This window comes from Verticillium dahliae, genomic scaffold, assembly GCF_000150675.1.
Source record: "Verticillium dahliae VdLs.17 supercont1.27 genomic scaffold, whole genome shotgun sequence".
Lineage (NCBI taxonomy): Eukaryota > Fungi > Ascomycota > Sordariomycetes > Glomerellales > Plectosphaerellaceae > Verticillium > Verticillium dahliae.
In genome coordinates, this window is record NW_009276928.1 from 252,957 (window position 1) to 268,367 (window position 15,411).

Below are 15,411 nucleotides of genomic sequence, written 5' to 3' on the forward strand. Positions count from 1 at the left end.
ATTCGTCCTTCTCGTCTCACGGTTGTTTAGGAGATACATGGTACATGTACAGATGAAGTCCCGACGCAAGGCAATCCGATGACCCACCTGGACCCCTGCAAAGCGTCTGTCTTAGCGTCCTGGGGTCCATCCAACCTGAGAGGCACATCTATCGTGAGGCAACTTTGCCCGTTCGCCCATCCATGGCTGCGAACGACTCCCTCGTTGCGCAATGCCCAGCCATGGAGAGTCCACGTAGGCGATGAAGATCGGGTCGCGAGTTCATCGCCATTGCAAATGGGTACAGGCAAAGTAGGACGACATATTCGCCAGCTAACGTACCTATCTCTTGCACCTCACACGTGTTGCTAGCACGGCAGTTGGGCGAATGAATGGTAGGGTGGTGGGTTGGTAGGTACCAACTTTTGGTACCTGAGGTACCTTGCCTTGCTAAGGTTGGTATGAAGGAAGGGTAGGCGCGGTACATTGGATGACACCCACGCCCCAAACATGTACATCGCCCGTCAACTGACGGGCATCACCGTCTTCGACACAGTACATACCTTACTTCGCACCAGTGCTTTGACGTGCCTTGGAGTGCGTGTGGTCTCAATCATTCTGGGGCTTCTTGCACCTTTCTACTCTATCGTCTGGTCGTTTCCTCCCATGCGACCTGCCTAGGAATTGGGCGAGAGAGAGTGAGAGTAAGAGGGAAAGAGGGGATAAGAGGTAAAACGCCGATTGCGCGACAACCAGGCCAGTCAGGGGCGAAGATGTGATGCGCATGTACCTACGTATCGGGATGTTGGCATGGAATGAACGTGGGTGCTTCATCCTCTCAATGCTACCGCCTCCCCATGTTCAACCCCAAGCTCCAAGGGTGCGGGAGGGGAAAGGGGGGGCCGGGTGGGTAGTCGAGGTTGTTCTTCTGCTTCAGAGAACCGCATGCGGTGACTCGTTGATATCGAACCTCGTCGCGGGTGATCAGGGGGGACTTTGATCTCCCGCCAACCCGATCTTATACCGTCGGTCCGAACAAGGATTGGTATTTCTTCTTCTCGTTGGCGTGATGAGAGGGGGGCAACAACGTCAGCCATGGGCGTTCTACTGCCTAACGCAGGGTACCTTAATGGCCAACACAGTTACCCATCGTCCACAAAATGCCGATAGGCTTGAAGGGCGATGAAGATACAAGGGGAGGTACAAGGCACAAGCCGTTCGTCAAACCCCCACTTTGCGTGGCAGCCGACAGACATCGCAACATTCCTCTCCCTCGAGCACGGGGAGTCGCTGCATGTTGTGATGCGATGCGCATGTTGGGCAAGTAAGGTAGGTACCTACCTAAGGTACCTTAGGCACAGGAGATGCTGCGCCGAGACGAAGAGGGGCAGAGGCATCGCCTGCCCTGCCCAGGTGGGCGAGATAGCACAACGCGAAGAACAATGCGCCTGCTGCACCCTGAGGGCGGACGACGGAAGGGGTAACTGAAGACAATTTGAACCAGGATCGAGACAGAGGCAGGAAGCCAAAAGGCAGAAGGCAGAAGGCAGAAGGTGGCACACGCACGACACTGCACCAGGGAAGAAATGGGCAGCAATGGGACAGGGGTTCCCCTGCACATGGCGCCGCCCACATGGACTTAGTGCACATCCAACTGACAGACCTGTTGACAGCCTGCCGCTACCTTGCTGTACGTGCTAGGTACCTGCCTGCACAGGCACTCATCCGCATACGGTAGGTACTATGTACCACCTGCCCATGCTTGCTAGCCAGGCCTTGTGCCATGGTAAGGTACCTAAGGTACTCGGGGTTGCAGGTCCATCACCAGGCGCCACTGCCTCTCCCGCCCTCCTGCCCTCCTGCCCTCCATTCCCATTATCATCGTGACCTGGGTGCCGCCGTCGTGCGATACCATTTGCTTCGCCCTCATCTCTACTCTGTCTGCTTCGTCGTTGTTGTCTATTCTTTTGGCATTCCGTCCCCTCAACCCCAGGGAATCGCCTTGCCATCAACCACAGACTTCGGAGGATCCGGCCAAACCAGCATTTACGGTTCGATACCTGCAACTCTGCCCGTCTCTCCCCGCCTATTTCTGGGGCTGCACACCTCTACGGACGACTGTCATGCCGACCATGACGTGAATCTTTCGTGCGACACCTCCGACACGCCGTCTACAGTCTACCACTGGACAACGACTCCTCCGCTCAAACGTCGTCCGATCAGGTGCCTGACACATGTCGGTATCTGCCCCTCCCCTTTCCTCTTCCTCATGATTCCCTTTCTGTGTTGCTCCCCTTCTCTCTCTCTCTCTCTCTCTTTACCTTGGCGGGCTTTCGTGCGCTGCTGATGTGATGCTGCAGCCATCATGTGGCTATCGCTCATGGCTGTTCAGGATGAACCTGACTTGATATCGAAAAGGCCACAGTGCCAGGCTTGGCTTTGGGCCAGGAACGGTCGGTGCTGTCCCTCTGCTCCAGTGATAGAAGATTTGGAGCTGTCACTGGCGATAGGCCTCGATGCCCGCCGGAGTGCCTGAGCGATCAACGATCCGACCCTATTGCTCAACGCTTCCCCCATCGATCGAGTGGTCAACCCTCGTCATGTGGCTGGTCAACAGCATCACCGAAGCTGGCAAAGGGAAGCAAATGGCGGCGCTTGCTGACTGATCGAATATGATGACATGCTTCGCTTGTCGCAGCTGATTGCATACCAGTTGTGTCGCACCCTGACGTGCAACCTGCTTCATGTACTTGTACTCGGCCTGGTGTCTTTGTTCCTTTTCTCCGTCTTCTCCCGACTTTCAACTGTTGCAGTCTAATGGCCTGTTGGCAGCAATAACAAACCGCCACGTACAATGTCATTATGAACGTTGACTGCAAGCGTCGGTTGCTGAATCACCGCCTCGTTACCGCGACGACTCGTATCCAGCGTCGATGGCCCAGAGCTACCCTCTATCCAAGAAACAGGTACTGCTTTTTTTTTTTTGGCGCGTATTCCATCGGCTTTGCACAGGAACTGGTAAGTTCTTCCCTTCATGCTACCCTGCCCTGACTGCTCTGCCTGCCTGGGCTTCACTTCCAGGACAAGGAGGGGCCGGGCCTGTAGTGTGTGGGTCAAGCGTCCGTTCGCGACACCCTTCCTCATCTGCCATGTCCACTTGGTACCTGCATGGCTGCAACTGGTACTTGTACTGTTGCTGGCGCTGGTGGTAGGACCAAGTGAGCTTGTGTCTCTCTCACCATGCTTCCACGTCGGTGTGTAGGATTCACCAGATCAACATCAGACTCTCATACTCGACGGTGCGGCTTTGCAAGCTGGAGGGCGATCAAAATGCAGTATTGACGTATTTTTCCGCCCTCTGCAGGGCACCACGTGCGGGATCGCGCGGGCCTGGACAGCGTAGAGATCGTTCTCCTTCATAACAGTCCGCTGACAATTCCCTGTGGTGCCTGTAGCGAGGATCCATCCCAGACCCACGTAACGTCGAACACAAGCTCTGTGACATCCGAGCGAGCGTAGACAGAACGCTAGCTTGCCATGACTGCAACATTTGTCTTCTCCCTTCGCAAGCTGTCGCCATCGGCCTCCTTATCATCACCATCACGATGGCCCGCCACACCTCAAACGGCTGTTGACCAGCCATCGATTGACAGGCAAGGCAGGCTCTGAGCAACCTCGCCAAATCGAGTCTGGCCTCGACGACGGCGCACGCACCAACAACACTTTGGCTGTCTTCTTCGACATTCCTTTTCGCCCTGGGCGGGGATCTATGGGTCCTCTGAACTGATCCAGTGCGGGAGCTACCCCGTTAGCCTACAATGGTGAGAGCCAGCAGCCCAGCCAGGACTCGCGCTTTGTACATGTATCACCCACCGCAGCCACTCCTATACGTACATGTACCTTCGGGTTCACTGCACTTGGCACAAACGAGGCCTGGGCTGGCCTAGCCTGGGCGCTGTACGGATGGCCCGGGTTTTGGCGATTGGGTTTGTCGTTGAGGATGGCAAGGGCATCGCTCGACATCATAACCTGTTTGGCGGTGAGGTCAGTGACCAAAGGTTTCGACCTGCACACCGACATTGACAGGCAGCAGGTAGGCAAATGCGTCGTGGCGTTAGAAGCAGGATCGGCGCCCGAATCAGCAGGCGATCTCATACTTATTTCCTACGCTCTGCCATTCACGATCGCAGCCAAGACACGAACTACACCCCTGGCATTCATCACTGATGCCCAGGGACCAACCCCGTCACCGCAGCGCACGGTTCATGGCCATCCTGGTAGTCCATGCTGGCACTCCAAGTTCTCTCCTCGCCGCTCTCGATCATCTTGAGGGGCTGCCAGAAGTAACGATAGATCGTTTCTCTTGCGGGTTGCGGGCCAGTGCCATCTACAAATGCAGAAGATCTCTGTTGTACAACATGTGTGTTGGAGGCAGTGATTATGAGCCATTCGGCAGCCAGCCGTTTGACATGCTTCGGTCGAGTCTGATCGCCAATACACATCCGTCGCCCCCAAGCTGCAAGGGGGTGGGAAGACCAGGGGTCCACCAATCAGCAGGGGGGCCTTGGCTTGTCGGGTTAGAGAAGACAAGGGCCCGCTATCTCATGGGGTGGTGTTTTGCCTCGGGCTGGCCTTGAAGAGCTGCATCGTTGTCATTCTGGCGATGTCCATGAATGCCAGGCTCTTGCCATGTCAGAATTGCCCGCAGACAAGACAGTCGGGAGTGATCCGTTCTTTCGGTTCTTTAACACGATGCAATCGTTCAATCATCAATAGGGTCTGGCCATCCGGAGGCATAACATGCAGAATGTCGCAATGATCATTGGTCAGTCTGGAATGGCTGTCTTCCAGTTACAGATTAGAGACTGAAGCAACATGGGCAGGTCAGTGCCAGGTCTTGCGCGGCTTGACTCCACGGCAGTGGCAGCATCCCCAATGCGAGGTTTCGAGGATATTACATGTCTACGCAAGACCAACCCATCGGCCTGGTAGCTTGACGATAATCGCGTGTTTGTCAGTCCGTCGAGAGCGTGACAAACTCTATTTGGCAGCCCACCAAGAAGAACTCGACCACTCCCGGACATGCCGCCGCAGGGCACTTGACCGTGTCTCATCGGCCATGCTCAAGTGTACCAGGCACAGCTGCACTTCTTCCCTCCCATCTTTGTGTGTGGGCTTGACTCGGGGCTGCTCTCCTCTCGCATGCTGCGTATGACGGTTGTTGTGTTTTCCCAACCGTCTGCTTGTCGTTGCCATGTCTGCCAAGGAGGGCTCGGTAAAGGGTCAGGAATGTAGTCTTGATTGCCATGCGTAGCGTCCCCACGAGAAATTTTGTTTCTCTCGAAGGGGCGGAGAGAGGGGTGCAAGGGAAACGAATGCAATTCCAATTGTTCAAAGAGGGGAGCTGGAGCAGCTGGGGACACCCCTGTCACGGGCGGGAGCTGGGCCTGCGCTGGTCCTTGGTACCACGACAGGGTCGCCGTCTACGGGATGGACGGCAGCTAGGATAGGAGTTCAGCTTCCGTTGTCGCATCATCAGCTTGGTACGACTGGCCATGACAGAGCCACACTGTACATACATGGTACATGTACATGTAAGCGTGGGTGGGTATGAGTGTCCGAATCTTTGGCCTACGATTCTTCCTTTTCTAGTCGCACAGATGGCCAAGGCATCATTGATGGGGCCCAATCGACACATGCCTTTTCCGCCGGACAACCTCATCTCTGGACACACATTGATGATGGTCGGTCGGTCTGTCAGTCGGTCTGTCAGTCGGTCTGTCAGTCGGTCGGGCAGTATGCTCTTCGTCGCATACCCTCTGCCACCGACCGCATGAATTGGATGAGGCGCGGGCCAGGCAATGGGCTAACCGTGCGCGCGGCCGCGTAGACTGAAAGAGTGCAACAAAAAGAAGAAGCAAATCAGGGAGACAGGAGCGCAGCAAGTCCTGGCAAGGAAGCGGTGGTGGTGGGATTGGGTGGGCGAAGGGGGACTGGTGACGCCACGCACACGCCGGCCTCGCCCCAAAATGGAGCAAGTCTTACCTCGATCAAGGCTGGGTTCGTCGTTGGCGTCTCGCTGGCCCAGACGGTGGAGGAGGAAGCGCGGTGTGACGGGCGTGTTCTGCGCCGCAGCGAGACGCAGGGAGGCGAGGAAGAGGGCAAGGATGGTATTGACTACCGTACCTGCCTACCTACTGTACCAGACGGCACTGCTCTTGCGCAGACTTTGAAAAGGTAGGTTTGTTGCGCACTTTCTCGACGTTGCCTCGGCATGTACATGGTAGTTTTATTTCATCCTATCTGGGTCCTTCGGTCGTATTGGCTTTTACAGATTTGCAAGCCGCGCGGGGACAATTCTAAGTTGTCATTAGTTGGTGACGGAAGCTACCCTGTTGCTCCCTCTCTCTCCCTTTCTCTCGAAATGGGAAGGTTGAGCGACGAGGGTGACATGGCGCGGCGGCCTTGAGCTTGAGGGGGAACGGGGGTGGGGGTGCAGGGTGGTTGAGATGTGGTGGAGGTGGCTTTCTCTCTCACCGGCACCCAATGCAAGGCAAGGCCAAGGCCCTCTTCAGCTGCAGGAACCTGTGTGTGCGCGCGCTTGGTTGAAAGGGTCGATCTGACGTGAAGTGGCGCGGTGTGGCTGATGAGCCGGGCACTGTTGGACCCCTGGGATCTGCGTCCGGGGTGCTTGGCAGCCTTCTTTTCCCCCTTCCCCCTTCCCTTTCCCCTCCTCCCGGGCTGCCGGAGTGTCAAGGACGCCACGCCAGCTTTTGGTGGCAATCGATGACCGTTTGGTCGCTGGCGACTAGGTTTCTACCTACCTAAAAGGTACCTTAAAGCTAAGGTAAAGGTACCTATGGTAACCGACAAAGCAAACAACTTCCCCACACCCAGAGCTGAACCCCTTGGCCGTTTGCGGTTTACTTTATACAGAGGGCCAGCTGCTGACGCATTCTGCTCTTTGAAGATGTGTTTTTTTTTTCCTGCGGTGGGGGAGGAGAACACTCCCAACCCAGGCGAAGACACCATCTTCCAACTTTTGACATGAGGGGTTTTGGGTTGGCCTGGTTGAATTGGGGTCCGGTTGGATTCAAAAAAGGGACGGTATTCTTTTTCTTCATCCCCCCTCCTACGCTAGTTGCTGTCGTGATGGTGCCTTGGGCGCGTGACCTCTTGGTGCGGTCATGTCAGGATTTCCGCTGAGGGATGGCGTGATAAGGAGGCGATGTGGAATGGCCTCTCGTACGACAGTCCCTCCAAGGGCCCCGAGGAAAGAGAAAGGTGCACAGAATGTCGATGGATGGAAGGCTTCTTTTTTTTTTCTCCGCCACTTTTGACTTTTTCTCGCGGTCAAGGCGTCCGCGATCGGGGTTGTCACTACCATGCACCTCGAAGCGTGCCCAGTCAAGTGACGCTGATGCTCCCTTCTGTCGACACCATTTGCTTTTGGTGCTTTGGGGTGGAGGGGGATGCTGCGTCGCATGTGGGCGCATCGCAGCATTGCAATCACGAGGGCTGCAATGCGTTCTTGCTGCTCCTTCAGGTAGTATTTTCAGGGCGTTGGTTCATGTCGTCGTCCACCTGGTGGAACTACCCAGTAGCCTGCCATTGAGGAGCAGAGGAGTCCCACCCCCCCTGAGCGAGCGCTAGGGTCGATCAATAGTGAGATGATCACCAAAACACATATGAGCATAAATTATGGGCAAGGTCGGCCAGGGCATGATGGCCGCTGAACAAGCCTCCTGGGAATGTCTCATGCATTCTCAGACTGTTTGGTGGACGACGAGGCACGCCATGGCGAAACATCTACAGCAAGCCCATGATGAGGTATTTGAAATGGTCTTTTTGGGGGGGAACCGTGCATCCACGCAGGCATAGGAGTGATTGAGGCTTTCTCAAACCCGGCAGTGGCTGCCGCGCGCTTCTGCAGGTCGTTACCCTTGCGCATTGGAGGGATGTACCTGTTTCTTGCGCTTTGAACAACACATTACACGGCCTCGATGTCCAGGGGTCATCTGCATGGATAGTCATGGTGAAGAATATACCATGTATCTGGTGTGCGCTGAGACTTCGCATCACTATATGCGATTTATCTTGACTCCATAGATTTGCCCGTGGACGTGCTTCCCGCAGAGGCTGCTCGCGAATGACCCTGTCGTCCGCGTTCTTATCTCGTCATTCCTGGTCAAGGTAGCATGGCCTGATCTGCCCTATCCGCGATGGTGGCGGGAACAAAGGCTAAGCGGCTCACGGGCTCGTCGAGAATTCTTACCGTCGTGGGCCTGTATCAAGTCCGTGATTCCGAGAGCACCGCATGCTTGAGTGCGGTCTGTGACCTATCGTGACATCTCGTGGTGGTGCTCGCCGCCATGTGACGTTGATTCGCTTCGGGGAATGGGACCGGTGTGACACTGTGAGTCTTCCGTTACATACCTGGCCACCGACTTGTCTTCGTGGAAGAGGTGTCTGATATCTTGAGGTGATTGCACCTCGTCCAAGACATGCGTTGGGGACTTTGAAGTCTGTTTGCGCTGGTGGATATGCCTGTAGGACCTCTCATATGAACAAACATTCGAATTCAAGACTAGCAGTTGCTTTTGGCACCAAGATTGGCCTGCACTTGGGCCACAGAAGTAAAAAGTTCGGCTGACCAGATGATGGCATATACGTAGCACAGCTGACGCACATGGCTTGTCTCGACGGGAGGCTCGATTGGAAGAGCTTGGTGTCACCATGCCGTGCTACCCCAATGGCCGCAGAAATAGACCGATGCATGATTCCAAGGCAGAATTTCTTTCCAACATGAAGAATGTCTTTCTAGAAGGGGCGCCCGGAGTACGCGTCGCTGAGCTATCCAATCCATCATCTGGAGTCACGCGCAGATGCCTACAACCCGCCATGTCTTGGGTGCGCTACAACGACCCAACCGCAGTTGACTGATAACGATAAGCTTGCATGTTGACTTCCCCTCGTGATCACCACAGAACATCCATGGCCGTCGCATCTCCGTTGCCCTCTGCCATCTTCGATCCACGCCAATGCTGTCAGGACGTCTCGTTTCTTGCCGCAACAACGCATTCAAAGCTCTAGCATTATCAGTCCCGCGACCGACAACACCCATCAAAGCCCGCGCCCGGTTTTCGACCTCAGCTGTCATCATGGCCCCCGATAAGACTGCCCTCGACTTCATTGACTTTGTCAACGCCTCTCCCACCCGTGAGTCTACCTGGACAAGCGTGTCTGTCTGCCCTCCGTCTCTCTGATGCCTGAAGTACAGCCTACCATGCCTGCGCCAACGCCGCTGCCCGCCTGGAGAAGGCCGGCTTCAGCAAGATCAAGGAGCGAGACTCTTGGGCGTCGACCCTCCGACCCGGCGGTAAATACTACCTGACCCGCAACGGCTCCTCGATCGTCGCCTTTGCGATTGGCAAGAAATGGCGTCCCGGCAACCCCGTCGGCATGATCGGCGCGCATACCGACTCTCCCTGCCTCCGCATCAAGCCTGTTTCGAAGAAGGGCAACAACGGCTTCCTCCAGGTCGGCGTCGAGACGTACGGCGGAGGCATCTGGCATAGCTGGTTCGACCGCGATCTTAGCATTGCTGGCCGGGTGCTTGTCAAGGACTCCACTGGCACCTTCACCCAGAAGCTCATCAAAGTCGACAAGCCCCTCCTGCGTATCCCGACACTGGCTATCCACCTTGACCGGAGCTCGAGCTTCGACCCCAACAAGGAGGTCGAGCTGTTCCCCATTGCCGGCCTGGCGTCGGCAGAGCTGAACAAGAGCGCTTCGGAGACACAGGTGGAGGGCAACGAAGAGACGGAAGAGGACTTCAAGCCCCTCCGGGACCTGACGGAGCGGCACCACCCGCACATTATCGACGTCATCGCCTCGCACGCCGAGGTCGACGTCTCCAACGTGGTGGATTTTGAGCTTGTGCTCTACGACACGCAGCCCGCTTGCCTCGGCGGGCTCAACGACGAGTTTGTCTTCTCCCCGCGTCTCGACAACCTCGGCATGACGTACTGCTCCATCATGGGCCTCATCACGTCGCTCCGCGACTCGGCCGCGCTCGACGAGGACCACACCATCCGGCTGGTGACCTGCTTCGACCACGAGGAGATCGGCTCGACGTCTGCGCAGGGCGCCAACTCGAACCTCCTGCCGGCCATCCTCCGACGGCTGTCGGTGCTCCCCGCGGGCCGCAGCGACACGGCGTCGGACGCGTCGTACGACTCGGTCAACGACGCCCTGCCGCACCTCGAGGAGAGCATCCAGTCGACGGCCTACGAGCAGACGCTCAGCCGGTCGTTCCTCGTGTCGGCGGACATGGCGCACTCGGTGCACCCCAACTACGCGGGCAAGTACGAGGCGTCGCACCAGCCGGCCATGAACGGCGGCACCGTCATCAAGATCAACGCCAACCAGCGGTACGCGACCAACTCGCCGGGCATCGTGCTGCTGCAGGAGAGCGCGCGCCACGCCGGCGTGCCGCTGCAGCTGTTTGTCGTGCGCAACGACTCGCCCTGCGGCAGCACCATTGGCCCCATGCTCAGCGCCAAGCTCGGCGTCCGCACCCTCGACCTGGGCAACCCGCAGCTCAGCATGCACTCGATCCGGGAGACGGGCGGCAGCAAGGACGTCGAGTTTGCCGTGAGGCTGTTTGAGAGCTTCTACGAGCGGTACGGCGAGCTCGAGGAGAAGATTCTGGTGGATTAGGGGGCGGGGGCGAGGGCGATGGCGATGGCAACGACGCGGCGTCTGGGCCGAGTGAATGGAGTGGTGGCGTCGGGTCTTGAGAGCGAGGTGAATTGAATCAACATGGCATCATTTGTCCATTCTTCGTGCTGCCTTGTGCTCGTGCTCTACAAAGCTTGTGGGTTCGAACATGGCCTCGGCTTGCGAAACCCTTTTCCCCTCCTGGCAGGATCAAGCGGCCAAGGGACGTACATTCTCCGCGCTTGCCTTTTGCATGGAAGACTCAGAATGCAGGGCTGCACCTTTTGAATAAGTACCTTACCTTGACAAGGTAGTTGTAGGGGCTGCCTTTAAGGCTCTCTTCTTCACCCCTCTTCCATCAACGCCGCTGAGGGTAGAAATACCTTGGGCTGCCCCAGATTCGAGTCGGCTTTCTTTCCTCCACCAACTCGTACATCTCGATCACCTCGACCTCGACCTCGACCTCGACCGAGCTCACTGATGGTTCGATTTGACAGCCCTTTCCCGTCGCTCACTTTGAGACCACCGTGTCTCTATACACACTCCCTACATATATCAGATTTTACCAGCGCCATTACCACAACCTGGACCTGGTCCTACGAAGAAGCCAATATCACCAAGAGATACGGAGAAGCAGCCAAACTATACCATTTATATATTCATTCGAGAAACGACCTAGATTTGTCATGTGCTCGCAAGCTCCTGCCTAGATTCATATCACGCTTCGAGGAGCTCCCATCCTGCGGTTCTGTCTATTTTTTTCCTTCAACACAATCGCTGGACTCGTTCGTCCGCAAACTTCAGCAAGGGCACACCCAGGCAGCATGTGCCAGACGGTCTACTACAGCTACAGCTGCGGCCACCTCGAGTGCGTCGTCTACCGCTGCCGCCGCATCCCCGCCCACCCGTCGAGGTGGGAGCTCTACGACTGCGTCACGCGCGCGGCGGCCGACGGGTCCTGGAGGACGAGCCTGCGCGAGCCGTGCCACGACTGCGTCGAGGCGGAGCGCCTGCGTCGGTGGACGCTGCAGCGCGGGGGGCGGGCGGCGCCTTGGAACCTCGCCGGGCGGAGCATGAGCAACGGCACGCGCATCAGCCAGTCGGCGTCTGCGCCGAACGTCGGCGAGGTGCAGAATCAGCAGTGGCGGCAGCAGCAGCAGAATCAGCAGTGGCGGCAGCAGCAGCAGAATCAGCAGTGGCAGCAGCAGCAGCAGCAGCAGCAGCAGCAGAATCAACAGTGGCAGCAACAGCAGCAGCAGCCAGTTGCTTCGCAGCAGCGGCTCGTGCGGCACGTTCAGGGGAGCCGTGACGGTTCGGCGAGCAGCTCCTCTAGCATGGGCTGGGACGGCCGGGTGATCAGGCCGCTTGACTCGAATTACCTGGGCAACATTGGGCGCATCACGTTGGACGGTGTCCACTGGGAGGACGTGACGCCGGCGGAGATCTTTGAGGCGAGATTTTGATGCGTGCTCGGTTTGCTGGCGGACAGATGGGGTAGGCTGGTGACGGGGTGCTGGAAGATGGGAGGCGCAACATCTGGGATATTGGACGATAGGGTCGTCGGTGCGGGGAGATAATATCGGGTGGTCGCTCAGCCCAGGGAGGCGGGAGGCGGAAAGGGTGGCCAGGAACTATAGAAAATACTCGAAAATCCAATCTGCTCACCAATCTTGAATACCTCACCTACCACCTGCCCACGTCTGACAGACTGCAAGTCCAACCATGACGGAGTCCCCGGATGGAAGGAGCCCTGGCGCCGCGGCTGCACCTGACAGAAAAGGCCCGGCGCCGGCGCTGAGTGCAGGTGCAAGTGAGCGCACGCAGAAGGCCCGGTCGAGAAGTCGATATGCAGTGGAAAAAGCTGGGGCTCGGCGGACCCAAGCGAACGGTTGGAGAAAAGTTGGGGAAAGCTCGACCCATGCGGGCCATGCACGATGCCACGTTTGGTCTAGCGCCATCAATCGGGCCGGACCAGGATGGAGGGGCTAGGCAGGAACGGATCTGGCGTGAAAAACGGAAGGAAGGTCTGTCCTTTGCGACTTCCCCAGAGGCCGAGGATCCTCAAGACCTTCATCATCGCCACACGCCCGCTCCGCACCTCGCACCTCACACCTCACACCGCACCTCAGCACCCAGCACCACAGCACCTGAGCTCGGCGCCCCTTGTCGACAGCCTGACAAAAAGAGGCTCATTCCGTCCCCCTGTGTCTCTGCCGTCCGAAACCCACGATACTACGACGGCAAGTGTCTCGAACCCGCGCCTCTCTTTGCGCAGCCCCCATCACCACCACATCGCCAGCCTGCCATGGCGCCTACTCTGCCTGTCACAAGGCTGGCCCTCGGCTACCCCCCTTTCGCCTGCGACTTTGATCCCCAAGATGCGACCCGTCTGCTTGTGAGCGGCGGCGGCGGCGCCAACAGGAGTGGTGTTCCCAACAGGATAGTGAGTAAAGGGCCCGCCACTTCCTCCTTGACTTCTGCGCCGCATACAGACCTATGCTGACCCTCCACCAAGACAGCCGTTGACGCGCCCTTCGCCGAGAACCCGCGCATCGCCGCCGAAGCCGACCTCAGCCGCGACGAAGATGCCGTCAACACCATCGCCATCGGCCAGAAGAAGCCCGGCGCCAGCAACAAGGCCCCCACCTTTGTCTACGCCGGCATCAACTCGAGCACGGCCGAGCTCGAGAAGGGCAAGAACGAACACTTCCGCGTCTTCTCCATGGCGCCGTCCAGCAGCAAGTCCGAAAAGACGGCCCACACGGCCGTCCTGAGCGAGGTGTCGCGGACGGCGCTTTTCCAGCATGGCGAGGGCGACAAGGAGACGTACCAGCGCCTGCTGCGCGTGAGCGCGCCCAACCCACAACGCCCCGGCCAGAAGCAGGTCGGCGCTGTGGCGACGGGCTTCGCCAAGCGGTCCCAGATTGTCATCTTCGAGGTGACGCCGGGCCAGGCGCCCAAGTCTAGGGGCGTGTTGGACATTTCGCGCGAGGCCACCGACCTCGACGTCATCCAGACGGGCGACGACAGCTTCCAGGTGGCATACTGTGACGAGCGCGAAGTATTCGTCATCAACGTCACCAAGAACGATGTCACGGGCCCCGATCTGGCCTACAGCATGCCCGAGGACGGCACAGGTGTCCAACCCAGCTTCAGGGCTATTCGCTACATCTCCCCCGTCTTCATCATGGCGCTGTCAAACCTGCCGCGGAACTCGGGCGTCTGCCTCAACGGCATTCGCCTGCCGTCTGGGGACATTGAGGAGGGCCGTCTGGCTGTGTCGGCAAAGCTGCCACGCTTCATGACGCGCGCCGCCTCTTTTGCCGTTCGCAACGTCAACACGCCTCCCGGACCCGGTGACCGTCTCGGCAACACCCAGTTCGTCATCGCCGTCGCCAGCTTCCAGGCGATATCCCTCTATACCGTCGAGCACCGCTCCGCCGCTCACCTCGACCTGCTGATCGAGCTCGTGCCCGTCATGGCGTTGAAGGACGTTCACCCCTTGAACATTACTTCGCTCGCTCTCTCTTCTTTTGCGCCGCCCAAGGCTCCGAACCCCACGAACCTCGTCATCAACCTCGCCTCCGTCTCCCTCAACAATGACGTCGCCATTCACACAATCCCCCTGAAGAAGCTCAAGCAAGAAGGTGCGCCGGCGAAGAAGGCCGGCGGCCCTCCCCGTCCGAGCCGCTACGCGGTGGCTCTGGCGCCCCCGAGCAAGGCTACGCGACCCCTCATCCTCCTGACCGTCGTTGTTGTTATACTCGCCGCAATCGCTCAGTACGTGCTCAAGTCTGGCGTCGACCCGTCCGAGTTCTTCCCCAAGGGCACAATGGTCACGCCCCGCGAAGGTGGCGCGCGCGCCGTCGAGGCTGTGCTCCCCGAGGTGCTGACCCCGGGCGAGTTCCTCGCTCGCCTCGTGCCCGGGGCGACAACGCCCCAGGAGGGCGAGGTGTATGTTGTCCGCGAGGACGCCATCCCTCACGCGGATCTCGAGCGGGCGCAGGGCAAGGAGAATGTCGCGGTGCCACCGCAAATCAAGGCGGAACTGCACCAAGACACGCTGAAGGGGAAGCCGGCGCAGTCGTGGGACGAGCTGAGCGCCGAGCAGAAGGCGCTCTGGAAGGCGAGGCTCGAGGACGCGGGTCACTGGGCGGAGCATCTCGGGACGGGCGTCTTCAAGGGCCTCGTCTTTTCGCAGATTGCGGGTGCCGTCGGCCAGGCTGTCGGTGGATAGGCGGGCGGCAGTGTGCCTGGGAGTTGGGGACGGGCGGTGTCATGATGCAACGGCTGTGAGGGATGAGATGTCATGTCTGTAGATTAAGACGATGTAATGGCAGGACAATCTACGCATGTGAGAATTTTACACTTTTTTTTTTTCTTTTTTTTTTTAAAAAAAAAATTCTTCAGGTGCACAACTGCTATGTTCTTCAACTTTTTCGCTCCTTTCTTGTTAACTTCTCTTACCCGCTCATGGCCCCTCGAGATTGACATGCACGCTCTTGGCCACGGTATACGCCTCGATGCCGGCCTCGCCCAGCTCCCTGCCGACGCCGCTCTGCTTGACGCCGCCAAAGGGCACGCGGTAGTCGGCGTCGTTGCTGCTGTTGATCCAGACAATGCCGGCCTCGAGGGCGCGCGCGACGCGGTGGGCGCGCGCAAGGTCGCGCGTGAAGACGGGGGCGCCGAGCCCGTAGGCCGAGTCGTTGG

General features: G+C 58.2%; 7 protein-coding genes across 7 annotated transcripts in view; 4 read left to right on the plus strand and 3 right to left on the minus strand.

Annotated features, from left to right (window-relative positions):
* The window catches only part of VDAG_09783 (uncharacterized protein), a gene marked incomplete at both ends in the record, with an annotated part of 4,964 nt that extends 4,368 nt beyond the window's left edge, over positions 1-596 (minus strand). The window contains one exon of the mRNA XM_009654642.1: positions 543-596. Coding sequence (XP_009652937.1) covers positions 543-596 — 54 coding nt within the window. The remainder of the gene's footprint in view (positions 1-542) is intronic.
* A 4,258-nt stretch (positions 597-4,854) lies between these two features.
* On the plus strand, positions 4,855-6,220 carry VDAG_09784 (uncharacterized protein; the record flags this gene model as incomplete). Its single annotated transcript, XM_009654643.1, has 3 exons — positions 4,855-4,967; positions 5,632-5,731; positions 5,906-6,220. 3 exons carry the CDS (start codon positions 4,855-4,857, stop codon positions 6,218-6,220), a joined length of 528 nt encoding a protein of 175 aa, XP_009652938.1.
* A 1,506-nt stretch (positions 6,221-7,726) lies between these two features.
* Positions 7,727-8,767, minus strand: VDAG_09785 (uncharacterized protein). The gene has a single exon (XM_009654644.1). The coding sequence runs from the start codon at positions 8,715-8,717 to the stop codon at positions 8,319-8,321; it is 399 nt and encodes a 132-aa protein (XP_009652939.1). The 5' UTR covers positions 8,718-8,767; the 3' UTR covers positions 7,727-8,318.
* A 264-nt stretch (positions 8,768-9,031) lies between these two features.
* VDAG_09786 (aspartyl aminopeptidase) lies at positions 9,032-10,701 on the plus strand (the record flags this gene model as incomplete). The annotated part of the gene is made up of 2 exons (XM_009654645.1): positions 9,032-9,198; positions 9,260-10,701. The coding sequence occupies exons 1-2, from the start codon at positions 9,141-9,143 to the stop codon at positions 10,699-10,701; spliced, it is 1,500 nt and encodes a 499-aa protein (XP_009652940.1). The 5' UTR covers positions 9,032-9,140.
* Positions 10,702-11,525: 824 nt separating this feature from the next.
* VDAG_09787 (uncharacterized protein) lies at positions 11,526-12,164 on the plus strand (the record flags this gene model as incomplete). Its single annotated transcript, XM_009654646.1, has 1 exon — positions 11,526-12,164. One exon carries the CDS (start codon positions 11,526-11,528, stop codon positions 12,162-12,164), a length of 639 nt encoding a protein of 212 aa, XP_009652941.1.
* An 842-nt stretch (positions 12,165-13,006) lies between these two features.
* On the plus strand, positions 13,007-14,938 carry VDAG_09788 (uncharacterized protein; the record flags this gene model as incomplete). Its single annotated transcript, XM_009654647.1, has 2 exons — positions 13,007-13,144; positions 13,217-14,938. The coding sequence occupies 2 exons, from the start codon at positions 13,007-13,009 to the stop codon at positions 14,936-14,938; spliced, it is 1,860 nt and encodes a 619-aa protein (XP_009652942.1).
* Positions 14,939-15,172: 234 nt separating this feature from the next.
* The window catches only part of VDAG_09789 (aldehyde dehydrogenase), a gene marked incomplete at both ends in the record, with an annotated part of 1,805 nt that continues 1,566 nt past the window's right edge, over positions 15,173-15,411 (minus strand). The window contains one exon of the mRNA XM_009654648.1: positions 15,173-15,328. Coding sequence (XP_009652943.1) covers positions 15,173-15,328 — 156 coding nt within the window. The remainder of the gene's footprint in view (positions 15,329-15,411) is intronic.